Source organism: Triplophysa rosa, linkage group LG7, assembly GCF_024868665.1.
Source record: "Triplophysa rosa linkage group LG7, Trosa_1v2, whole genome shotgun sequence".
Taxonomy (NCBI): domain Eukaryota; kingdom Metazoa; phylum Chordata; class Actinopteri; order Cypriniformes; family Nemacheilidae; genus Triplophysa; species Triplophysa rosa.
Genome location: NC_079896.1, coordinates 17,328,441 through 17,348,363, shown reverse-complemented (window position 1 = coordinate 17,348,363; position 19,923 = coordinate 17,328,441). Strand labels below are relative to the sequence as shown.

The 19,923-nt window shown below is 49.7% G+C and overlaps 2 protein-coding genes across 17 annotated transcripts in view; one reads left to right on the top strand and one right to left on the bottom strand.

Moving 5' to 3' along the window:
• tbc1d23 (TBC1 domain family, member 23) overlaps positions 1–19,923 on the top strand; it is a 521,932-nt gene that overhangs the window by 386,377 nt on the left and 115,632 nt on the right. The window lies entirely within an intron of this gene.
• The window catches only part of sned1 (sushi, nidogen and EGF-like domains 1), a 123,698-nt gene that overhangs the window by 40,284 nt on the left and 63,491 nt on the right, over positions 1–19,923 (bottom strand). For all 14 annotated transcript variants that reach the window (XM_057337189.1, XM_057337187.1, XM_057337182.1 and 11 more), the window contains one exon: positions 45–157. In XM_057337189.1, the coding sequence (XP_057193172.1) occupies positions 45–157 (113 nt within the window). The remainder of the gene's footprint in view (positions 1–44; positions 158–19,923) is intronic.

Sequence of the window (19,923 nt, the reverse complement as noted above, 5' to 3'; positions counted from 1 at the left end):
CAGAGATGCATGTGTTTGTAACACAAAACTGGAGAAATACTTACTAGTCCAAAAGTGGAGTGGCCCAGCAGATTTGCTGGTTGATGGCAGGTCTTCAGGGCGCAAACCACTTTGTGTAACTACATCTATTGTGTACATCTGACCTGGGAGCAGTGTGCTGTGGGTTACAAACAACAAATCAATAACTCAATAATCAATTGTTTGTTTGGTTTTATTTTGTGTTGTTTTACCTCTATTAACTATAACAAAATCTTCACACTTTCCCAACTATTTTGTATGCGTTACCTGTCATTAGTTTTTCCTAAAAAATAATAATTAAATTACTAAAAAACAATGTAATACACTGGCTATAATGCATGCACATGAGGAAGAAGGCTCGATAGACGAAGATAATACAATATAATATATTTTAATGGTAATCCAAGATGACAATATGGCAGTGAGTAAGTGAAGTGCGTGAGTATATAAAGAGTTCAATAATGTGCATCAGGTGCGAGTGTAATCAAATATAGTTGACGTGTGCAGAGAATTGTGGGAATTGAAGTCCAGTTTTGAGTGAGGGCAGACAGGGGCCCGTGACAGTTTGCCCACTCCCGACAGAAGCGACCTACATTACCGGCGGTAAAGGCAGGCAGATGACTAGTGCAGAAACACACGTAACCAGGGTGGTAATGATGTTGGGAGGAGCTAGGGTGGAAACAGGAGGGAGCCAGAGCAGGAGTCAGGTGGGACCCAGGCCGCATCCAGGATGGCGACCCACGGTGGAGCCGATGGAGGGAGGAGCCATGTTGGAGGAGAGGCCAACGACTTCAGGGGGCTGACCTATGGAGGCGGAGCAGGTGGAGGTGGAGCCCGAGCCAGAGAGCCGACGAGCCAGGGTGACGGCGAGGATCCAGAGGGTTAGTGCGGAGCCGAAGGCTCAGGCGATTTGAGGCGGAGATCCAGGAGTCTGCTGTGGAGTGACTGAGGACCAAGGTGTTGCTATGGGGTTGTGGGATGACAACACCCAGAACCCAGGAACACCTGGGATAGGGGAACTACCTCCGTAGATGTTGCAGGACCGTCAGGCTGTTTGGGGCAGACAGGCAGTTAGATGCAGATGGGAAGTTCAGAAGATGTTGGTAATAGACAAGGTAAATCATAATATAAATATTCGCTCCTGGATCGGACGTGCTGTGAGGGTCTGGCTCCGGGGAAATCCTCAGCTCAGTCGCTTCTGATGGCTCAATGATTGTGGCAGGCTCTGGCTCTCAGTCAGTGTAGGCTCAGGCAATTGCTCCGCAGAGCAGGGTGATGTGGGGCTGGGCTCTGGGTTCGGAGAGGGGCTGATTGTGCTGATGAGTAATAACTCGCTGCTCACTCACTCAAAAAACTCAGTAAAACTCCCCTGAGGACCATCTCCGGTCAACTGCGCACTGCATGTGCTGTTCAGGCTTTCCTTGTTTCCACAAAGAGTCTGGTATGGTCTTCGAGAGAGAAATTCCTCTGATCCAGCATGAGGAGGAGGACGGCTGGGTGATCCATAACAAAAAACAGAAATAAAAAACCCTTAAAAATGAAAACGACACTCACAATAACTTTTGGTCTGATATTCTGTAACAAGTGTTTGTGCAGAAGAAGGCTGGGTAAATGAAGATAATCCAATATAATACATTTGAATGGTAACCCAACAAGAAGACAATATGGCAGGGAACACATGCAGCACAACATAAACACATACAATACCAGACAACGAGTGAATGAAGTGGGTGAGTATTTAAAGAGTTCAATAATGTGCCTCAGGAAGTAAATGTTTACAGGAAGTAAATCATACTCCACTGCAGTATAACAGTAGTGGGCTATATTACAATAAAATTGCGGGTCAATGTGCGGTAGGTCCCCAAAAACCCATCTGTGAATATACCAGACAAGGAAGTTTTAACATCAACAGACTACATTGTATCATTATAGCGGCCTATATAATGTAAATACATGTTCCCTTTCTGTCGGTCTCTCGACGTTGTGTCGAACCGACAGATGGGGTTCGTCCCTGAGAACCAATCGCTTCTGACTTCTTAGAAAAGGCCAATGAAAATTGGCGAATGAAATTTGCATGCCGGACTCCGCCCCCGGATATCCGGGTATAAAAGGGAGACGGCGTGCCTCATTCATTCACCTTTTGTTCTTCGGAGCCTTCGCTCATGATCAACAGACTTCGCTACAAGATAATACTATAAATGCAGGTGTGTGTAAACTCAGAATAGCAGAGGTAAACCTCTGGGAAGCTTCATAAAACAGGACAAGACAATGCCTGAACCGCCACATCGGGGTATTTAAATGCAGAACATCGAAAACGTTAAATTATAATATTATATATAGTGGTAATATAACTAGAGCTTTCAATAGATTACAATTTTTAATCGTGATTAATCAGACCCTTTTCGTCTGCTTAACTGCGTTTAATTACACACGTTTAGTGAAATTAAAGATACACAATTTATTTTGTTTAACATGTTTATTTTAGTGCTGTCAGTCGATTCAAAAATAACTAACTAATCACACACAGAATTTATATAACGAACCGCTCCGAGACTTGAAGGGGTTGAGGATCTAAATGCAGCATTATTAAGATAAACAGGCATTAGGTCAGGGCAGGCAGCAAACAAACATAAACGAGGTCACAGGCAATGGTCGGGGCAGGCAGCAGAGGTTCCCAAAATGATAAGCAAGTCCAAAAAATCTAAACACAAGTAATCCAATAGAAGAATGCTCAGAAATGCGGTAGTAACACTAAACAAGACTTAGCAATGACAGAACGATTGAACCATGCTTATATTGACAGACGTAATTACAAATAGGTGAGAATGATCAGTGTTCATTGAGTCCAGGCATGGGGTTATAGGAAATGTAGTGAATAATGAAAGTCTGGGTGATGGGGAGAGTGCTCTCTTGTGGAGCACGAGGGCACTGCAGCTGACAGACATTACAATTTATGTTTTTAAATATATTTATAACACATTTTACTAATCAATATTACTCGCTAATCTACAAAAAGGTGACCAATGGTAATGCGCATTTGCTATGGCTGAATGCAGAGAGGAAGTCCTTTCATATAAAAGTTACATTTTTTTATATTAACCCAGTGTTTCTAATAAATCTCCTCACTGCACTCATTCATTTTCCAGCATTTGGGCCAACATATAAAATGTTGCTCAATGTGAATTCTGTAGATCCTATTTTTCCCAATTCTCCGACATCTCTCTGAACTCTCCAGAGGACTATCTCCTGTTATATTTCTGCCAAGACGGCCGTTTTCTGGAGAGTTATGTGGAGGATTTCCTGGACCAAATCAATCGGGTGAGTTGGAGCAATGCCATGCTCAACACATGCTTTAGGATGGTGTTGGATGATGCTTTATTCCATTCCATTGTCTCTTAGTCTTTCCTTATCTTTGCCCCTGGTCGATTTTGTTGGTTTTGACCTTGTTGGCGAAGAATCATCAAGTCCCATCCCATGACCCGTTGAGTGCTCCAGCTCACCCCAAGCTCGTTTCAGAGTTTCCCCCGAAGTCATCTCTCTGCCTCGTTTCCTCTGCAGCTCCCAAGGACTGCCCGGAATCCGCCGCTCTGGCCGTAATGGTGTTGGCATGTGCCTGGGCCGCATGGGTGTCCTGGAAATTCCCCAAAGAAAATTTTGGGGGGCAGTACCGGGCTTAAGTCACCGTTCCGGTGTCCCTTAGCTTCCCGTCCATGTCAGCCTCCAGGACGCACACCCCCCTCTCTGGTTGTATCATCATTGGCACAAGGTCACCCCTTCCGGGAGGGAGAGTTCTATCACGGTCTTGTCTGCCCCTGTCTGCTTTTAAGTGTTCTCCATTGCCTGTGTTTTCCCCCAACAACATTTCCTATCATCCTCAATGCTCCCTCACCTGTCTCCTGTCATCCATCATCCACACCTGCCAACGATCTCATCATCTGCACCTCATTTAAGGACTCATGTTTCCCCTCTCCATTGTCTGGTCTTGTCTTGTTTAGTTTAGTGTGTAGTTATTGGTCTCATATGTATATTTCTGTTTTGTTATTAAATCTCTTTGTGTTGGATATACAGACATGCTCAAATTTGTTGGTACCCTTACGGCTCATTGTAATAATGCTTAATTCCTCCTGAAGAGTGATTAAATTAAAAGCTATTGTATCATGTATACTTGCATGCATTGATATGTCATAGAATAAAGCAAAGAAACTGTGGAAAGAGATTAATTAATGCTTATTCTACATAGATATTCTAAAATGGCCTGGACACATTTGTTGGTACCCCTTAGAAAAGATAATACATAACTGGATTATAGTGCTATTTCAAACTAATTAGTTTCTTTAATTAGTATCACATGTAAAATTGTAGTCAGTCATTCAGCCTATTTAATCGGAGAAAAGTAGTCACTGTGCTGTTTGGTATCATTGCGTGCACCACACTGAACATGGACCAGAGAAAGCAAATTATAGAGTTGTCTGAGGAGCTCAGAAAGAAAATATTAGACAAGCATGGTAAAGGCTACAAGACCATCTCCAAGCAGCTCAATGTTCCTGTGACAACAGTTGCAAATGTTATTAAGTTTAAGGTCCATGGAATTGTAGCCAACCTCCCTGGGTGCGGGGCCACAAGAGGAAAATCAACCCCAGATTGAACAGAAGGATAGTGCGAATGGTAGAAAAACAACCAAGGATAACTGCCAAAGAGATACAAGCTGAACTCCAAGGTGAAGGTACGTCAGTTTCTGATTGCACCATCCGTCGCTTTTTGAGCAAAAGTGGGCTCCATGGAAGACCCAGAAGGAGTCCACTTTTGAAAGAAAAACATAAAAAAGCCAGAATGGAATTTGCTAAAATTCATATCGAAAAGCCACAATCCTTCTGGGAGAATGTCCTTTGGACAGCTGAGTCAAAACTGGAGCTTTTTGGCAAGTCACATCAGCTCTATGTTCACAGATGAAAAAATCAAGCTTTCAAAGAAGTGAACACCTACAGTGAAACATGGAGGAGGCTCCTCCATTATGTTTTGGGGCTGCTTTGCTGCATCTGGCACAGGGTGCCTTGAATCTGTGCAGGGCACAATGAAATCTCAAGACTATCAAGGCATTCTGGAGCAAAATTCACTGCCCAGTGTCAGAAAGCTCTGTCTCAGTCACAGGTCATGGGTCCTCCAACAGGATAACGACCCAAAACACACAGCTAAAGTCAACCAAGAATGGATAAGAACAAAACATTGGACTATTCTGAAGTGGCCTTCTATGAGTCCTGATCTGAATCCTGTTGAACATCTATGGAAAGAGCTGAAACTTGCAGTCTGGAGAAGGTACCCATCAAACATGAGACAGCTGGAGCAGTTTGCTCAGGAAGAGTGGGCCAAACTGTTAACAGGTGCAGAAGTCTCATTGAGAGCTACAGAAAACGTTTGCTTGCAGTGATTGTCTCTAAAGGTAGTGCAACAAAATATTATCTTAGGGGTCCCATCATTTTTGTCCATGACATTTTCATTTGTGTCTCACACACAGCCATTGAAATAAGCATCCGGTTAGAATTAGCCTATAGACCCATACGCCACGTCCAGTAAATGCAGTTTCACGTGTTTCTTAAAAAAGCCTAAGTATAGGGCAAGCATGAGATGTAGAGGCAAGTTGTTCCAAAGCTTAGGGGCTGCAACTGCAAAGGCCCGATTGCCGCTTGACTTTAATCTAGTCCTAGGAATGTCCAAGATCATCTGATTGAATTATCTAAAAGATCTAAGAGGTTTTTGTACATGTAGAAGATCTATTAAATAAGGCTGAGCTAGATTGTGAGGAGCTTTGAAAACCAGAATCAACAATTTCAGATGAATTCTGCATTGCACATGCAGCCAGTGAAGTGAGGCTGTAAAATCGGTGTTATATGCTCTTTCTTTCTTGTACCAGTTAAAAGTCTAGCAGCGTAATTTTGAACAAGTTGGAGATGGTTCAACAATGCCTGACTTACACCAGTATACAGAGAGTTACAATAGTCTAATCGTACAAAAATAAAAGCATGTTGTGTATGAAAGAATGCAAAGATTTGTTTGCAAAGATTTGATGCCTATGTATATCTATGGATAACGTCTCAGTTACGGTTGTAACCTCGGTTCCCTGATGGAGGGAACGAGACGTTGTGTCGAACCGACAGATGGGGTTCGTCCCTGAGAACCAATCGCTTCCGGCTTCTTAGAAAAGGCCAATTAAAATTGGCGAATGAAATTTGCATGCCGGACTCCGCCCCCGGATATCCGGGTATAAAAGGGAGACGGCGTGCCTCATTCATTCACCTTAGTTCTGAGGAGCCTGAGACCTCTCACGACTGCTGCAGTGGACAGCACGTGTTGTGGCAAGGAGGACACAACGTCTCGTTCCCTCCATCAGGGAACCGAGGTTACAACCGTAACCGAGACGTTCCCTTTCTGTCGGTCTCTCGACGTTGTGTCGAACCGACAGATGGGGTTCCAATGGAAAACGCCATAACACTGTGCCCTGTCACAATCTCAATGAAGCGACGGTGACTGGCCTGGGCGTGTCAGCCGTGAGCGCTACCGCGAAATTGTAACCTACCAGTGGGTAGGTAGGGGGTCCCAGAGCTTTCTTGAAAGGTGGGAAGGCCCCTACCTTCGGCCTCACAGGCGGCGGCCTTGTTTCCCTAACAGCGAGAAGCCGCCCGGAACCATAAGGCCACTGGGTAAGCGCTACTTCCTCAAGCGGGGGATGCGCTACAGAGACCACTTCCTACCGCAGGGAGGAGACTAGTGGAGGTACCAACATGGTCTCACTGATGGGGGAGAACTCATGGGAAGAAAGTGCGGACTGAAGGAGTTAACCGCGAGGTGGTGGTCCACCTGGGGAGATCATGGGTTACCAAGGTGGGAAACAGCATGAGGATACATCAGACGGAACCGCCCTGCTGGGGGGTTGCAACATCTGGTAGCACTAGGTCCGGTTAGAGCTATGTTGAGAATAACTCAGGTGATACCCGGCCTAAGGGGCAGGGCTGCTCTGCCCAGCCCGCCCACAGGAGGTGCTTGCTTAGTGATGGATGGAGTGCCTGTTCTTCACCCAGTGGGGGAAGAAGGGAGGCTAGTAGTACGCTGACCCCCTTAGGAGAAAGGGTACTGTCATAGGCGTACACCCTACCGGTCGCCGGTCTTGCCTGATGCCCGCAAGACTCGAGCTGACCGGTTTTACGCGAAGGCTGTAGGACCTCGCGAAAGTGATGGGTGTAGCCCAACCCGCAGCTCTGCAGATGTCTGCCAGAGAGGCGCCTCGAGCCAGTGCCCACGAGGAGGCTGTACTCCGTGTGGAGAGAGCTCTCACCCAGTGGGCGTAGGCGATCTTAGGACAGGAACGCCATAGTGACGGCGTCCATGATCCAGTGCGCCAATCTCTGTTTGAGACAGCCCTCCCTGCTGATCTCCAAAACAGACAAAGAGCTGCTCAGAGATTCTGCGGCTCTGCGTGCAGTCCAAGCATAAGCGCAATGCGTGTACTGGACACAACACGGATGGGGTTGGGTCTTCCTCCCCGGTGGGGAGCGCCTGTAAGTTCACCACCTGGTGTCTCGGGGGAGTGGTGGGAACTTTGGGCACGTAGCCGGGCCGGGGTCTCAGGATAGCGTGAGAATAACCGGGCCCGAGTTCTAGGCAATCTGTGGACACGGAGAATGCTTGTAGGTTTGCTACCCTCTTGAGCGACTTCCCGAGAGCCGTCTTCATCGTGAAGTGAGAAAGAGCGGCATCTCCGATGGGCTCCAGGACCGAATCAAGGTCGTAAGAGGGTACGGAGCGTGGGTGAGGTGGTAGCCTTCCCGCGCCCCTTAGGAACCAAATGATCAGGTTGTGCTGTCCTAGAGACTACCAGCAACTGGGGCGTGATGAGCAGCAACAGCGGCTACATACACGTTCAGTGTGGAAGGGGAGAGATTATTCTCGAGTCTCTGGGAGGACCGCACCCACTTAATCAAGAAACTCGGCGGGTCTTCTCTTCGAGAAGAGCACCAGGATGAGAAGAGGCACCACTATAGGCGTATAGTCGCCTAGTGGCCAGGGCCCTAGCCTGAGTAGTGGTCTTAACCGCCGCAGGGGTTAGGCCACTCAGGATCTCCTCGTTCCGTCCAGGGGCCAGACATGGAGGTTCCAGATGTCTAGCCCATGATGCCATAACGTGCCCTTCCCCTGGGAAAGCAGGACCTTCGTCAGGGGAATCGGCCAGGGGGAGCTGTCGTCAAGAGCATTAGCTCCGAGAACCAAGTCCGGTTGGGCCAGTATGGCGCAACTAGTACACTTGATGCTCCTCTTCCCTGACCTGTCCAGAAATCTACCTGAGCCACTGCCATGAGCTGGCTCGCGGGGTGGAGTCGCCACTCTCCGCGAGGCGTCAACTGACGAGAGAGCACATCGGCTGTCTGGTTCAGGTCGCCTGGGATATGTGTGGCTCGCAGGGATCTCTCACCTGCGGACTCCACAGGAGGAGGTGTCGGGCGAGTCGTGTTAGCTGCCGTAAGCGAACGCCACCCTGGCGATTAAAAACGCTACGGCAGTTGTGCGTCCGACCGGACCAGCACGTGCTTGTTCTGCACGAGAGGTTGTAACCCCTTCAGTCGGGTAGCACATCCAACAACTCTAGGCAATTTGATATCCTGCGCAGGCGGGGCCCGTCCATCGCCCCGACACTGCGTGCCCGTTGCACACGGCACCCCAACCCTGCAGGGAGGCACCTGTCGCTCGACCTGCCCGAGAGGGACCCCCTCCGTAGAAAGGTCATTGAAACCAAGGGGTTAGGGTGCGTCGGCAGAAAAGCTAATCACATCCGCCTGCTGCCGGTGTGCCACGCTTTCCAGGGAACTGACTCTGTAGCCAGTGTTGGAGGGTCTCATGTGCATCAACCGAGGGGTATCACCACCGTCGAGGATGCCATGTGCCCAGGAGCCTCCTCCCGCTGACTGCTTGAAAAATTCCAGGCAGTTCAACACTGACTGAGCGCAGTCGCGCTGTAATGGAGACACAGTTGAGTTCCATACCAAAAAAGAGGATGCTCTGCACAGAGGAGATCTTGCTCTTTTTCGGTTGACCTGTGGTCCCAATCGATCTAGGTGCCGAAGCACTAGGTCCCTGTGTGTACATAACAGATCTCACAAGTGTGTCAAATGAGCCAGTCGTCGAGATAGTTTAGTACCCGCACACCTCTCTCCCCGAGGGGAGCGAGGGCGGCTTCCACGATCTTCGTGAAGACTCGTGGGGACAGGGACAGACCGAAGGGGAGGACTCTGTACTAATATGCCTGACCCTCGAAAGCGAACCGTAGGAACGGGCGATGACGAGGGAGAATTGAGACATGAGAATAAGCGTCCTTCAGGTCGATTGCCATGAATCCATCTTGACATCTGATAGATGCCAGGATGCGCTTCTGCGTGAGCATCCTGAACGGCAGCTTGAGTAGGTGCCTGTTCAGGGTACGCAGATCTAGCGACCCCCGCTCTTTTGGGGACGATGAAGTACGGGCTGTAAAACCCGTTGAACATCTCGGCTAGAGGGACGAGCACGATCGCTTCCTCACCAGAGGGGTGGCGACCTCGGCCCGAAGCACGGGCATCCTTGCCTCAGCTGAGGTTAAGAGGATGCCCCGAAACTTGGGCGGGCGTCCGGGGAGTTGGATCCGTAGCCAAGACGGACCGTATCCCGTAGTCACCGTGACGGTTTGGGAAGCTCCTGTCAGGCTCCCAGGGACGACAGGGAGGCTAGGGGTACGTTCTGCTTCATCGACCTCCCGGGGTGGTTCATGGCTGGCAGTACGGATCCCTCGCCGTGGGGGGACCCCCGGGGAGGAGATCGGCTCTGCAGTTTTACCTGTCTGGCGATGATGTAGCACAACGCACCATCGAATGAGAGTGCTTAGGCTGATGATTATCCATCACGGAACGGGAAGCAGAGAGGTGGTGGTTGAGTCCGTGGGACCAGCCACCGTGACGCACGTCTGAATCGTCACCGCCGAGTGCGGGCGACGTATCCGAATGTTCTGAATCGTCACCGCCCGCAGTGCGGGCAGGACGTATCCACAACATCTGCCCCAGCGTACTGGAAGCAGACATCGTGTCCGTCCCCCTCCTCGATGAGTGTGTTGCACCCAAGAGAACAGCGGGACATGCCACGCTGGAGAAATTTGCTCTTTTAGAGAAAAAACTGAACACTTCTGGAACCGCCGAGACGCCCAGGGGAAGTCGCTGCAGGAAGGGACAGTCCGCTGCACCACGTCGTAGAGCCGGCAGNTGCAAGGTCAGGGAAGAGGAGCATCAAGTGTACTAGTTGCGCCATACTGGCCCAACCGGACTTGGTTCTCGGAGCTAATGCTCTTGACGACAGCTCCCCCTGGCCGATTCCCCTGACGAAGGTCCTGCTTTCCCAGGGGAAGGGCACGTTATGGCATCATGGGCTAGACATCTGGAACCTCCATGTCTGGCCCCTGGACGGAACGAGGAGATCCTGAGTGGCCTAACCCCTGCGGCGGTTAAGACCACTACTCAGGCTAGGGCCCTGGCCACTAGGCGACTATACGCCTATAGTGGTGCCTCTTCTCATCCTGGTGCTCTTCTCGAAGAGAAGACCCGCCGAGTTTCTTGATTAAGTGGGTGCGGTCCTCCCAGAGACTCGAGAATAATCTCTCCCCTTCCACACTGAACGTGTATGTAGCCGCTGTTGCTGCTCATCACGCCCCAGTTGCTGGTAGTCTCTAGGACAGCACAACCTGATCATTTGGTTCCTAAGGGGCGCGGGAAGGCTACCACCTCACCCACGCTCCGTACCCTCTTACGACCTTGATTCGGTCCTGGAGCCCATCGGAGATGCCGCTCTTTCTCACTTCACGATGAAGACGGCTCTCGGGAAGTCGCTCAAGAGGGTAGCAAACCTACAAGCATTCTCCGTGTCCACAGATTGCCTAGAACTCGGGCCCGGTTATTCTCACGCTATCCTGAGACCCCGGCCCGGCTACGTGCCCAAAGTTCCCACCACTCCCCCGAGACACCAGGTGGTGAACTTACAGGCGCTCCCCACCGGGGAGGAAGACCCAACCCCATCCGTGTTGTGTCCAGTACACGCATTGCGCTTATGCTTGGACTGCACGCAGAGCCGCAGAATCTCTGAGCAGCTCTTTGTCTGTTTTGGAGATCAGCAGGGAGGGCTGTCTCAAACAGAGATTGGCGCACTGGATCATGGACGCCGTCACTATGGCGTTCCTGTCCTAAGATCGCCTACGCCCACTGGGTGAGAGCTCTCTCCACACGGAGTACAGCCTCCTCGTGGGCACTGGCTCGAGGCGCCTCTCTGGCAGACATCTGCAGAGCTGCGGGTTGGGCTACACCCATCACTTTCGCGAGGTCCTACAGCCTTCGCGTAAAACCGGTCAGCTCGAGTCTTGCGGGCATCAGGCAAGACCGGCGACCGGTAGGGTGTACGCCTATGACAGTACCCTTTCTCCTAAGGGGGTCAGCGTACTACTAGCCTCCCTTCTTCCCCCACTGGGTGAAGAACAGGCACTCCATCCATCACTAAGCAAGCACCTCCTGTGGGCGGGCTGGGCAGAGCAGCCCTGCCCCTTAGGCCGGGTATCACCTGAGTTATTCTCAACATAGCTCTAACCGGACCTAGTGCTACCAGATGTTGCAACCCCCCAGCAGGGCGGTTCCGTCTGATGTATCCTCATGCTGTTTCCCACCTTGGTAACCCATGATCTCCCCAGGTGGACCACCACCTCGCGGTTAACTCCTTCAGTCCGCACTTTCTTCCCATGAGTTCTCCCCCATCAGTGAGACCATGTTGGTACCTCCACTAGTCTCCTCCCTGCGGTAGGAAGTGGTCTCTGTAGCGCATCCCCCGCTTGAGGAAGTAGCGCTTACCCAGTGGCCTTATGGTTCCGGGCGGCTTCTCGCTGTTAGGGAAACAAGGCCGCCGCCTGTGAGGCCGAAGGTAGGGGCCTTCCCACCTTTCAAGAAAGCTCTGGGACCCCCTACCTACCCACTGGTAGGTTACAATTTCGCGGTAGCGCTCACGGCTGACACGCCCAGGCCAGTCACCGTCGCTTCATTGAGATTGTGACAGGGCACAGTGTTATGGCGTTTTCCATTGGAACCCCATCTGTCGGTTCGACACAACGTCGAGAGACCGACAGAAAGGGAACGTCTCGGTTACGGTTGTAACCTCGGTTCCCTGATGGAGGGAACGAGACGTTGTGTCCTCCTTGCCACAACACGTGCTGTCCACTGCAGCAGTCGTGAGAGGTCTCAGGCTCCTCAGAACTAAGGTGAATGAATGAGGCACGCCGTCTCCCTTTTATACCCGGATATCCGGGGGCGGAGTCCGGCATGCAAATTTCATTCGCCAATTTTAATTGGCCTTTTCTAAGAAGCCGGAAGCGATTGGTTCTCAGGGACGAACCCCATCTGTCGGTTCGACACAACGTCTCGTTCCCTCCATCAGGGAACCGAGGTTACAACCGTAACTGAGACGTTATCCATAGATATACATAGGCATCAAATCTTTGCAAACAAATCTTTGCATTCTTTCATACACAACATGCTTTTATTTTTGTACGATTAGACTATTGTAACTCTCTGTATACTGGTGTAAGTCAGGCATTGTTGAACCATCTCCAACTTGTTCAAAATTACGCTGCTAGACTTTTAACTGGTACAAGAAAGAAAGAGCATATAACACCGATTTTACAGCCTCACTTCACTGGCTGCATGTGCAATGCAGAATTCATCTGAAATTGTTGATTCTGGTTTTCAAAGCTCCTCACAATCTAGCTCAGCCTTATTTAATAGATCTTCTACATGTACAAAAACCTCTTAGATCTTTTAGATAATTCAATCAGATGATCTTGGACATTCCTAGGACTAGATTAAAGTCAAGCGGCAATCGGGCCTTTGCAGTTGCAGCCCCTAAGCTTTGGAACAACTTGCCTCTACATCTCATGCTTGCCCTATACTTAGGCTTTTTTAAGAAACACGTGAAACTGCATTTACTGGACGTGGCGTATGGGTCTATAGGCTAATTCTAACCGGATGCTTATTTCAATGGCTGTGTGTGAGACACAAATGAAAATGTCATGGACAAAAATGATGGGACCCCTAAGATAATATTTTGTTGCACTACCTTTAGAGACAATCACTGCAAGCAAACGTTTTCTGTAGCTCTCAATGAGACTTCTGCACCTGTTAACAGTTTGGCCCACTCTTCCTGAGCAAACTGCTCCAGCTGTCTCATGTTTGATGGGTACCTTCTCCAGACTGCAAGTTTCAGCTCTTTCCATAGATGTTCAACAGGATTCAGATCAGGACTCATAGAAGGCCACTTCAGAATAGTCCAATGTTTTGTTCTTATCCATTCTTGGTTGACTTTAGCTGTGTGTTTTGGGTCGTTATCCTGTTGGAGGACCCATGACCTGTGACTGAGACAGAGCTTTCTGACACTGGGCAGTGAATTTTGCTCCAGAATGCCTTGATAGTCTTGAGATTTCATTGTGCCCTGCACAGATTCAAGGCACCCTGTGCCAGATGCAGCAAAGCAGCCCCAAAACATAATGGAGGAGCCTCCTCCATGTTTCACTGTAGGTGTTCACTTCTTTGAAAGCTTGATTTTTTCATCTGTGAACATAGAGCTGATGTGACTTGCCAAAAAGCTCCAGTTTTGACTCAGCTGTCCAAAGGACATTCTCCCAGAAGGATTGTGGCTTTTCGATATGAATTTTAGCAAATTCCATTCTGGCTTTTTTATGTTTTTCTTTCAAAAGTGGACTCCTTCTGGGTCTTCCATGGAGCCCACTTTTGCTCAAAAAGCGACGGATGGTGCAATCAGAAACTGACGTACCTTCACCTTGGAGTTCAGCTTGTATCTCTTTGGCAGTTATCCTTGGTTGTTTTTCTACCATTCGCACTATCCTTCTGTTCAATCTGGGGTTGATTTTCCTCTTGTGGCCCCGCACCCAGGGAGGTTGGCTACAATTCCATGGACCTTAAACTTAATAACATTTGCAACTGTTGTCACAGGAACATTGAGCTGCTTGGAGATGGTCTTGTAGCCTTTACCATGCTTGTCTAATATTTTCTTTCTGAGCTCCTCAGACAACTCTATAATTTGCTTTCTCTGGTCCATGTTCAGTGTGGTGCACGCAATGATACCAAACAGCACAGTGACTACTTTTCTCCGATTAAATAGGCTGAATGACTGACTACAATTTTACATGTGATACTAATTAAAGAAACTAATTAGTTTGAAATAGCACTATAATCCAGTTATGTATTATCTTTTCTAAGGGGTACCAACAAATGTGTCCAGGCCATTTTAGAATATCTATGTAGAATAAGCATTAATTAATCTCTTTCCACAGTTTCTTTGCTTTATTCTATGACATATCAATGCATGCAAGTATACATGATACAATAGCTTTTAATTTAATCACTCTTCAGGAGGAATTAAGCATTATTACAATGAGCCGTAAGGGTACCAACAAATTTGAGCATGTCTGTATATCCAACACAAAGAGATTTAATAACAAAACAGAAATATACATATGAGACCAATAACTACACACTAAACTAAACAAGACAAGACCAGACAATGGAGAGGGGAAACATGAGTCCTTAAATGAGGTGCAGATGATGAGATCGTTGGCAGGTGTGGATGATGGATGACAGGAGACAGGTGAGGGAGCATTGAGGATGATAGGAAATGTTGTTGGGGGAAAACACAGGCAATGGAGAACACTTAAAAGCAGACAGGGGCAGACAAGACCGTGATAGAACTCTCCCTCCCGGAAGGGGTGACCTTGTGCCAATGATGATACAACCAGAGAGGGGGGTGTGCGTCCTGGAGGCTGACATGGACGGGAAGCTAAGGGACACCGGAACGGTGACTTAAGCCCGGTACTGCCCCCCAAAATTTTCTTTGGGGAATTTCCAGGACACCCATGCGGCCCAGGCACATGCCAACACCATTACGGCCAGAGCGGCGGATTCCGGGCAGTCCTTGGGAGCTGCAGAGGAAACGAGGCAGAGAGATGACTTCGGGGGAAACTCTGAAACGAGCTTGGGGTGAGCTGGAGCACTCAACGGGTCATGGGATGGGACTTGATGATTCTTCGCCAACAAGGTCAAAACCAACAAAATCGACCAGGGGCAAAGATAAGGAAAGACTAAGAGACAATGGAATGGAATAAAGCATCATCCAACACCATCCTAAAGCATGTGTTGAGCATGGCATTGCTCCAACTCACCCGATTGATTTGGTCCAGGAAATCCTCCACATAACTCTCCAGAAAACGGCCGTCTTGGCAGAAATATAACAGGAGATAGTCCTCTGGAGAGTTCAGAGAGATGTCGGAGAATTGGGAAAAATAGGATCTACAGAATTCACATTGAGCAACATTTTATATGTTGGCCCAAATGCTGGAAAATGAATGAGTGCAGTGAGGAGATTTATTAGAAACACTGGGTTAATATAAAAAAATGTAACTTTTATATGAAAGGACTTCCTCTCTGCATTCAGCCATAGCAAATGCGCATTACCATTGGTCACCTTTTTGTAGATTAGCGAGTAATATTGATTAGTAAAATGTGTTATAAATATATTTAAAAACATAAATTGTAATGTCTGTCAGCTGCAGTGCCCTCGTGCTCCACAAGAGAGCACTCTCCCCATCACCCAGACTTTCATTATTCACTACATTTCCTATAACCCCATGCCTGGACTCAATGAACACTGATCATTCTCACCTATTTGTAATTACGTCTGTCAATATAAGCATGGTTCAATCGTTCTGTCATTGCTAAGTCTTGTTTAGTGTTACTACCGCATTTCTGAGCATTCTTCTATTGGATTACTTGTGTTTAGATTTTTTGGACTTGCTTATCATTTTGGGAACCTCTGCTGCCTGCCCCGACCATTGCCTGTGACCTCGTTTATGTTTGTTTGCTGCCTGCCCTGACCTAATGCCTGTTTATCTTAATAATGCTGCATTTAGATCCTCAACCCCTTCAAGTCTCGGAGCGGTTCGTTATATAAATTCTGTGTGTGATTAGTTAGTTATTTTTGAATCGACTGACAGCACTAAAATAAACATGTTAAACAAAATAAATTGTGTATCTTTAATTTCACTAAACGTGTGTAATTAAACGCAGTTAAGCAGACGAAAAGGGTCTGATTAATCACGATTAAAAATTGTAATCTATTGAAAGCTCTAGTTATATTACCACTATATATAATATTATAATTTAACGTTTTCGATGTTCTGCATTTAAATACCCCGATGTGGCGGTTCAGGCATTGTCTTGTCCTGTTTTATGAAGCTTCCCAGAGGTTTACCTCTGCTATTCTGAGTTTACACACACCTGCATTTATAGTATTAGACGTAAGGATTTTTAAGATCAACCCTGATTCTGCAGTCTATTATTATCACTTCAAGAGTGCAAATTGACCCACAGCATGTCGGCTGCTGAAGAATAGGCCTTTAGCATTAGCTAATGCTAGCACTTTCACCAGAACAATAAGAACAGAGGTTATGGGCCCTAGTTTGATATCCGTTTTGTTTAACAAATTCAGTTTTTTCTCTTTTAATTTGTGTTTATTCTGCCTTTAAATGTTTAACATTTTCTGTATTCTTTTTAAGAAGTAAAAAAATTGTTATGCGAAAAGCATGTGTAATAAACCATAAAACGTATACAATTTTAAAACAATTTATTAAAAGTTTAAAGGGGAGATTTCTCGAAAATATGACTTTTTCTGTGTTTAGGTGCTATAATCGGTTCCCGGGTTCATCTACCAACCCCCAAAACGTTAAAAAGTACAACACAGTAACTTTGGTTCCCTTTCTGTCGGTCTCTCGACGTTGTGTCGAACCGACAGAATGGGGTTTGTCTTGAGAACCTATCATCTACTGAGTATTTAGAAAAGGCCAATGAAAATTGGCGAATGAAATTTGCATGCCGGGCTCCTCCCCGGATGTCCGGGTATAAGAGGGAAGCCGGCGTGCTCATTCATTCACCTTTTGTTCTTCAGAGCCTACGCATCTGGTGAGCTTCTCTACGATCTGGATGATCTTTCTTTCTGCTGGAATCTACGACGTGGACAGCGGACGGTCCCTTCCTGCAGTGACTCTCCCCTGGGCGTCTCGGCAGTTCCGGAGGTGTTCGAGCAAATTTCCTTTTCTAAAAGAGCAAATTTCTCCAGCGTGGCTTGTCCCGCTGTTCTCATGGGTGCAACACACTCATCGAGGAGGGGGACGGACACAATGCCTGCTTCCAGTACGCTGGGGCAGACGTTGTGGATACGTCCTGCCCGCACTGCGGGCGGTGACGATTCAGACGTTGCGTCACAGGTGGCTGTGTTCCCACGGGACTCAGCCACCACCTCGTTTGCTCCCCGTTCCGTGGCGGCAGGACTACGGCCCTGCCGTCCGCTATGGCAAGCAGCGAGGGTGAGATGAGGATTACTGTGAGCGATAATCCGCCAGCCACGGCTCACGGACTGTTCACACCTCGTTTTGCTCGTCTGACCTTTCCCCAAAAAGACGGTCCGCCGTCTTATTCCTCAATCACGTATTCAGACACGATGCGTGATGATGAGAGGTCTCTTGCAGCATCGGGGGGTGACGTACTGTCATCCGACTCCGACGATTCTTCGGGCTCCCTCCCTCGGGGGGTCGAGCCCAGGAAAAAGCGGATGTCGAGATGTCGGCCATGCTTTCCCGGGCCGCCGTGAGTGTTGGGTTGCAGTGCCCGCACTGCCTCTCCCGGCGTTCGCGGCTGGCTACATGGTTCTTCGGGTTTGAGCGCGGCTCCAAGCCGCGCCCGCCCCCAGTGCCGTGTTTACCGGAAGTGCATGAGGAACTTTGGAAGACCTGGAACGCCCCTTCCGGCACGTTTCACCCTCTCTTCCCTCGAGGTTGAGACAGCTGGAGGATGCGTTGGTGTCCCCAGGTGGAGTTGCCGCCGCGGTGCACTCATGCCCGTAGGTGGCGGCCACCTGGGGGGGCTCGACCTAGACTCCCGTCCAAAGCATGTGGTGTCTCGGCATCTCTGGTGTCGAGAGCTTACATTGCGGCGGACCAGGCTGCCTCCTCTCTCCACGCTATGGCTCCTGCCAGGCCAGGGCGTTGAGAGAGCTCCACGAGGGTAAGACCGACCCAGCGCTTATGCAGGAACTCCGCGCCATCACCGACCTCGCTCTACGGGCGACCAAGGTGACCACGGGGGCCCTGGGTCGGACGATGTCCACACTTGTGGTCCATGAGGAACTCCTCTGGCCGATACTTGCGCAGATGAGTAATGCTGAGAAGGTCCGCTTTCTTGACGTACCCGTCTCGCAAGGGGGGGCTGGTTGGTGTTACTGTGGAGGGTTTTCGACAGTAAAAAGCAGTCCTCCGTGCCGCAACTCGGCCGCCTCGGCCGTCGAGTCCCGTGCACTGTCTGCTTCCCAGCAGCCCTGGTCCTCTTCAACGCCCTCCAGTGTCCTGGAGGATACAGCGAAGAGGAGACCATCGCCCCATCAGCAGCCGCGGGCAGCGGCTGTCATGGGATCACCTCAGGGGGATCGAGGCTACCATTGGGCCCGACCCCAGCCACAGCGCTGGTAGGTCGGATAGGGACAGTTCCTGCCCCGTCCCTCCATCTGCTGGCCCCCTCTGGGGGGCTGGCGCCCACTTACTCTCAAAAAGGAGAGTTTCCTCTCTCTCTGGGTTACCTCAGCCGCTCTCACCCTCTGCACGACGGTGAACGGCAAACTCGACGTTGCGTCATTGCAAAGCGCAATGTCGAGTATAAACACCAGCCCTCAGCACTCTCAGTCAGACTCAATATGGCAGAGCCGATCTCCTCCCCGGGGGGCCTCCCCTGGCAAGGAATCCGTACTGCTAGCCATCGAACCACCCTCCGCGGGGGCGATGAAGCAGATCTACCTCTAGTCCCCTGTCACAGTTCTGGGAGCCCCCAGACTGTCAGGCGGGCTGAGGAAGACGATCCGTCTCGGCTATGCGATTCAGTCGCTACACGTCCACCCAAGTTCCGGGACGTCCTTTTACCTCAGGCAGAGGCAGGGATGCCTCCGTACTTCGGGCGGAGGTCGCCTCCCTTCTGGTGAAGGGAGCGATCGAGCCCGTCCCACCGGCCGAGGTGTTCAGCGGGTTTTACAGCCCGTACTTCATTGTCCCTAAGAAAGGCGGAGGGTTGCTCCCTATCTTGGGTCTGTGTGTTCTGAACAGGCACCTACACTAGCTGCCTTTCAGGAGGGTCACGCAGAAGCGCATCCTGGCGTCCGTCAGGCGTCAGGACTGGTTCATGGCAATCGACCTGAAGGACGCGTACTTTCATGTCTCGATCCTCCCTCGACTTCGGCCGTGTGCAAAGGGCATGCAGTGTCGGGGCGATGGACGGGCCCCCGCCTGTGCAGGCATATCAAATTGCCTAGAGTTGTGGGATGTGCTACCCGCACTGAAGGGGTTACAACCTCTCGTGCAGAACAAGCACGTGCTGGTCCGGTCGGACTGCACAACTGCCGTAGCGTTTTTAACCGCCAGGGTGGCGTTCGCTTATGGCAGCTAACACGACTCGCCCGACGCCTCCTCCTGTGGAGTCCGCAGGGCCACACATATCCCAGGTGACCTGAACCAGACAGCCGATGTGCTCTCTCGTCAGTTGACGCCTCGCGGAGAGTGGCGACTCCACCCCCGCGTAGCCAGCTCATTGGGGACAGTCAGGGCGGGCTCAGGTAGACCCCTTCGCCTCCCTGGACACCACCCATTGCCGCTAAGGTACTCCCTGCCTCGGCACGGAGGCTCTAGCGCACAGCTGGCCGTGGGACAAGCGGAAGTACGTCTTTCCCCCAGTGAGCCTCATTGCACAGACCCTG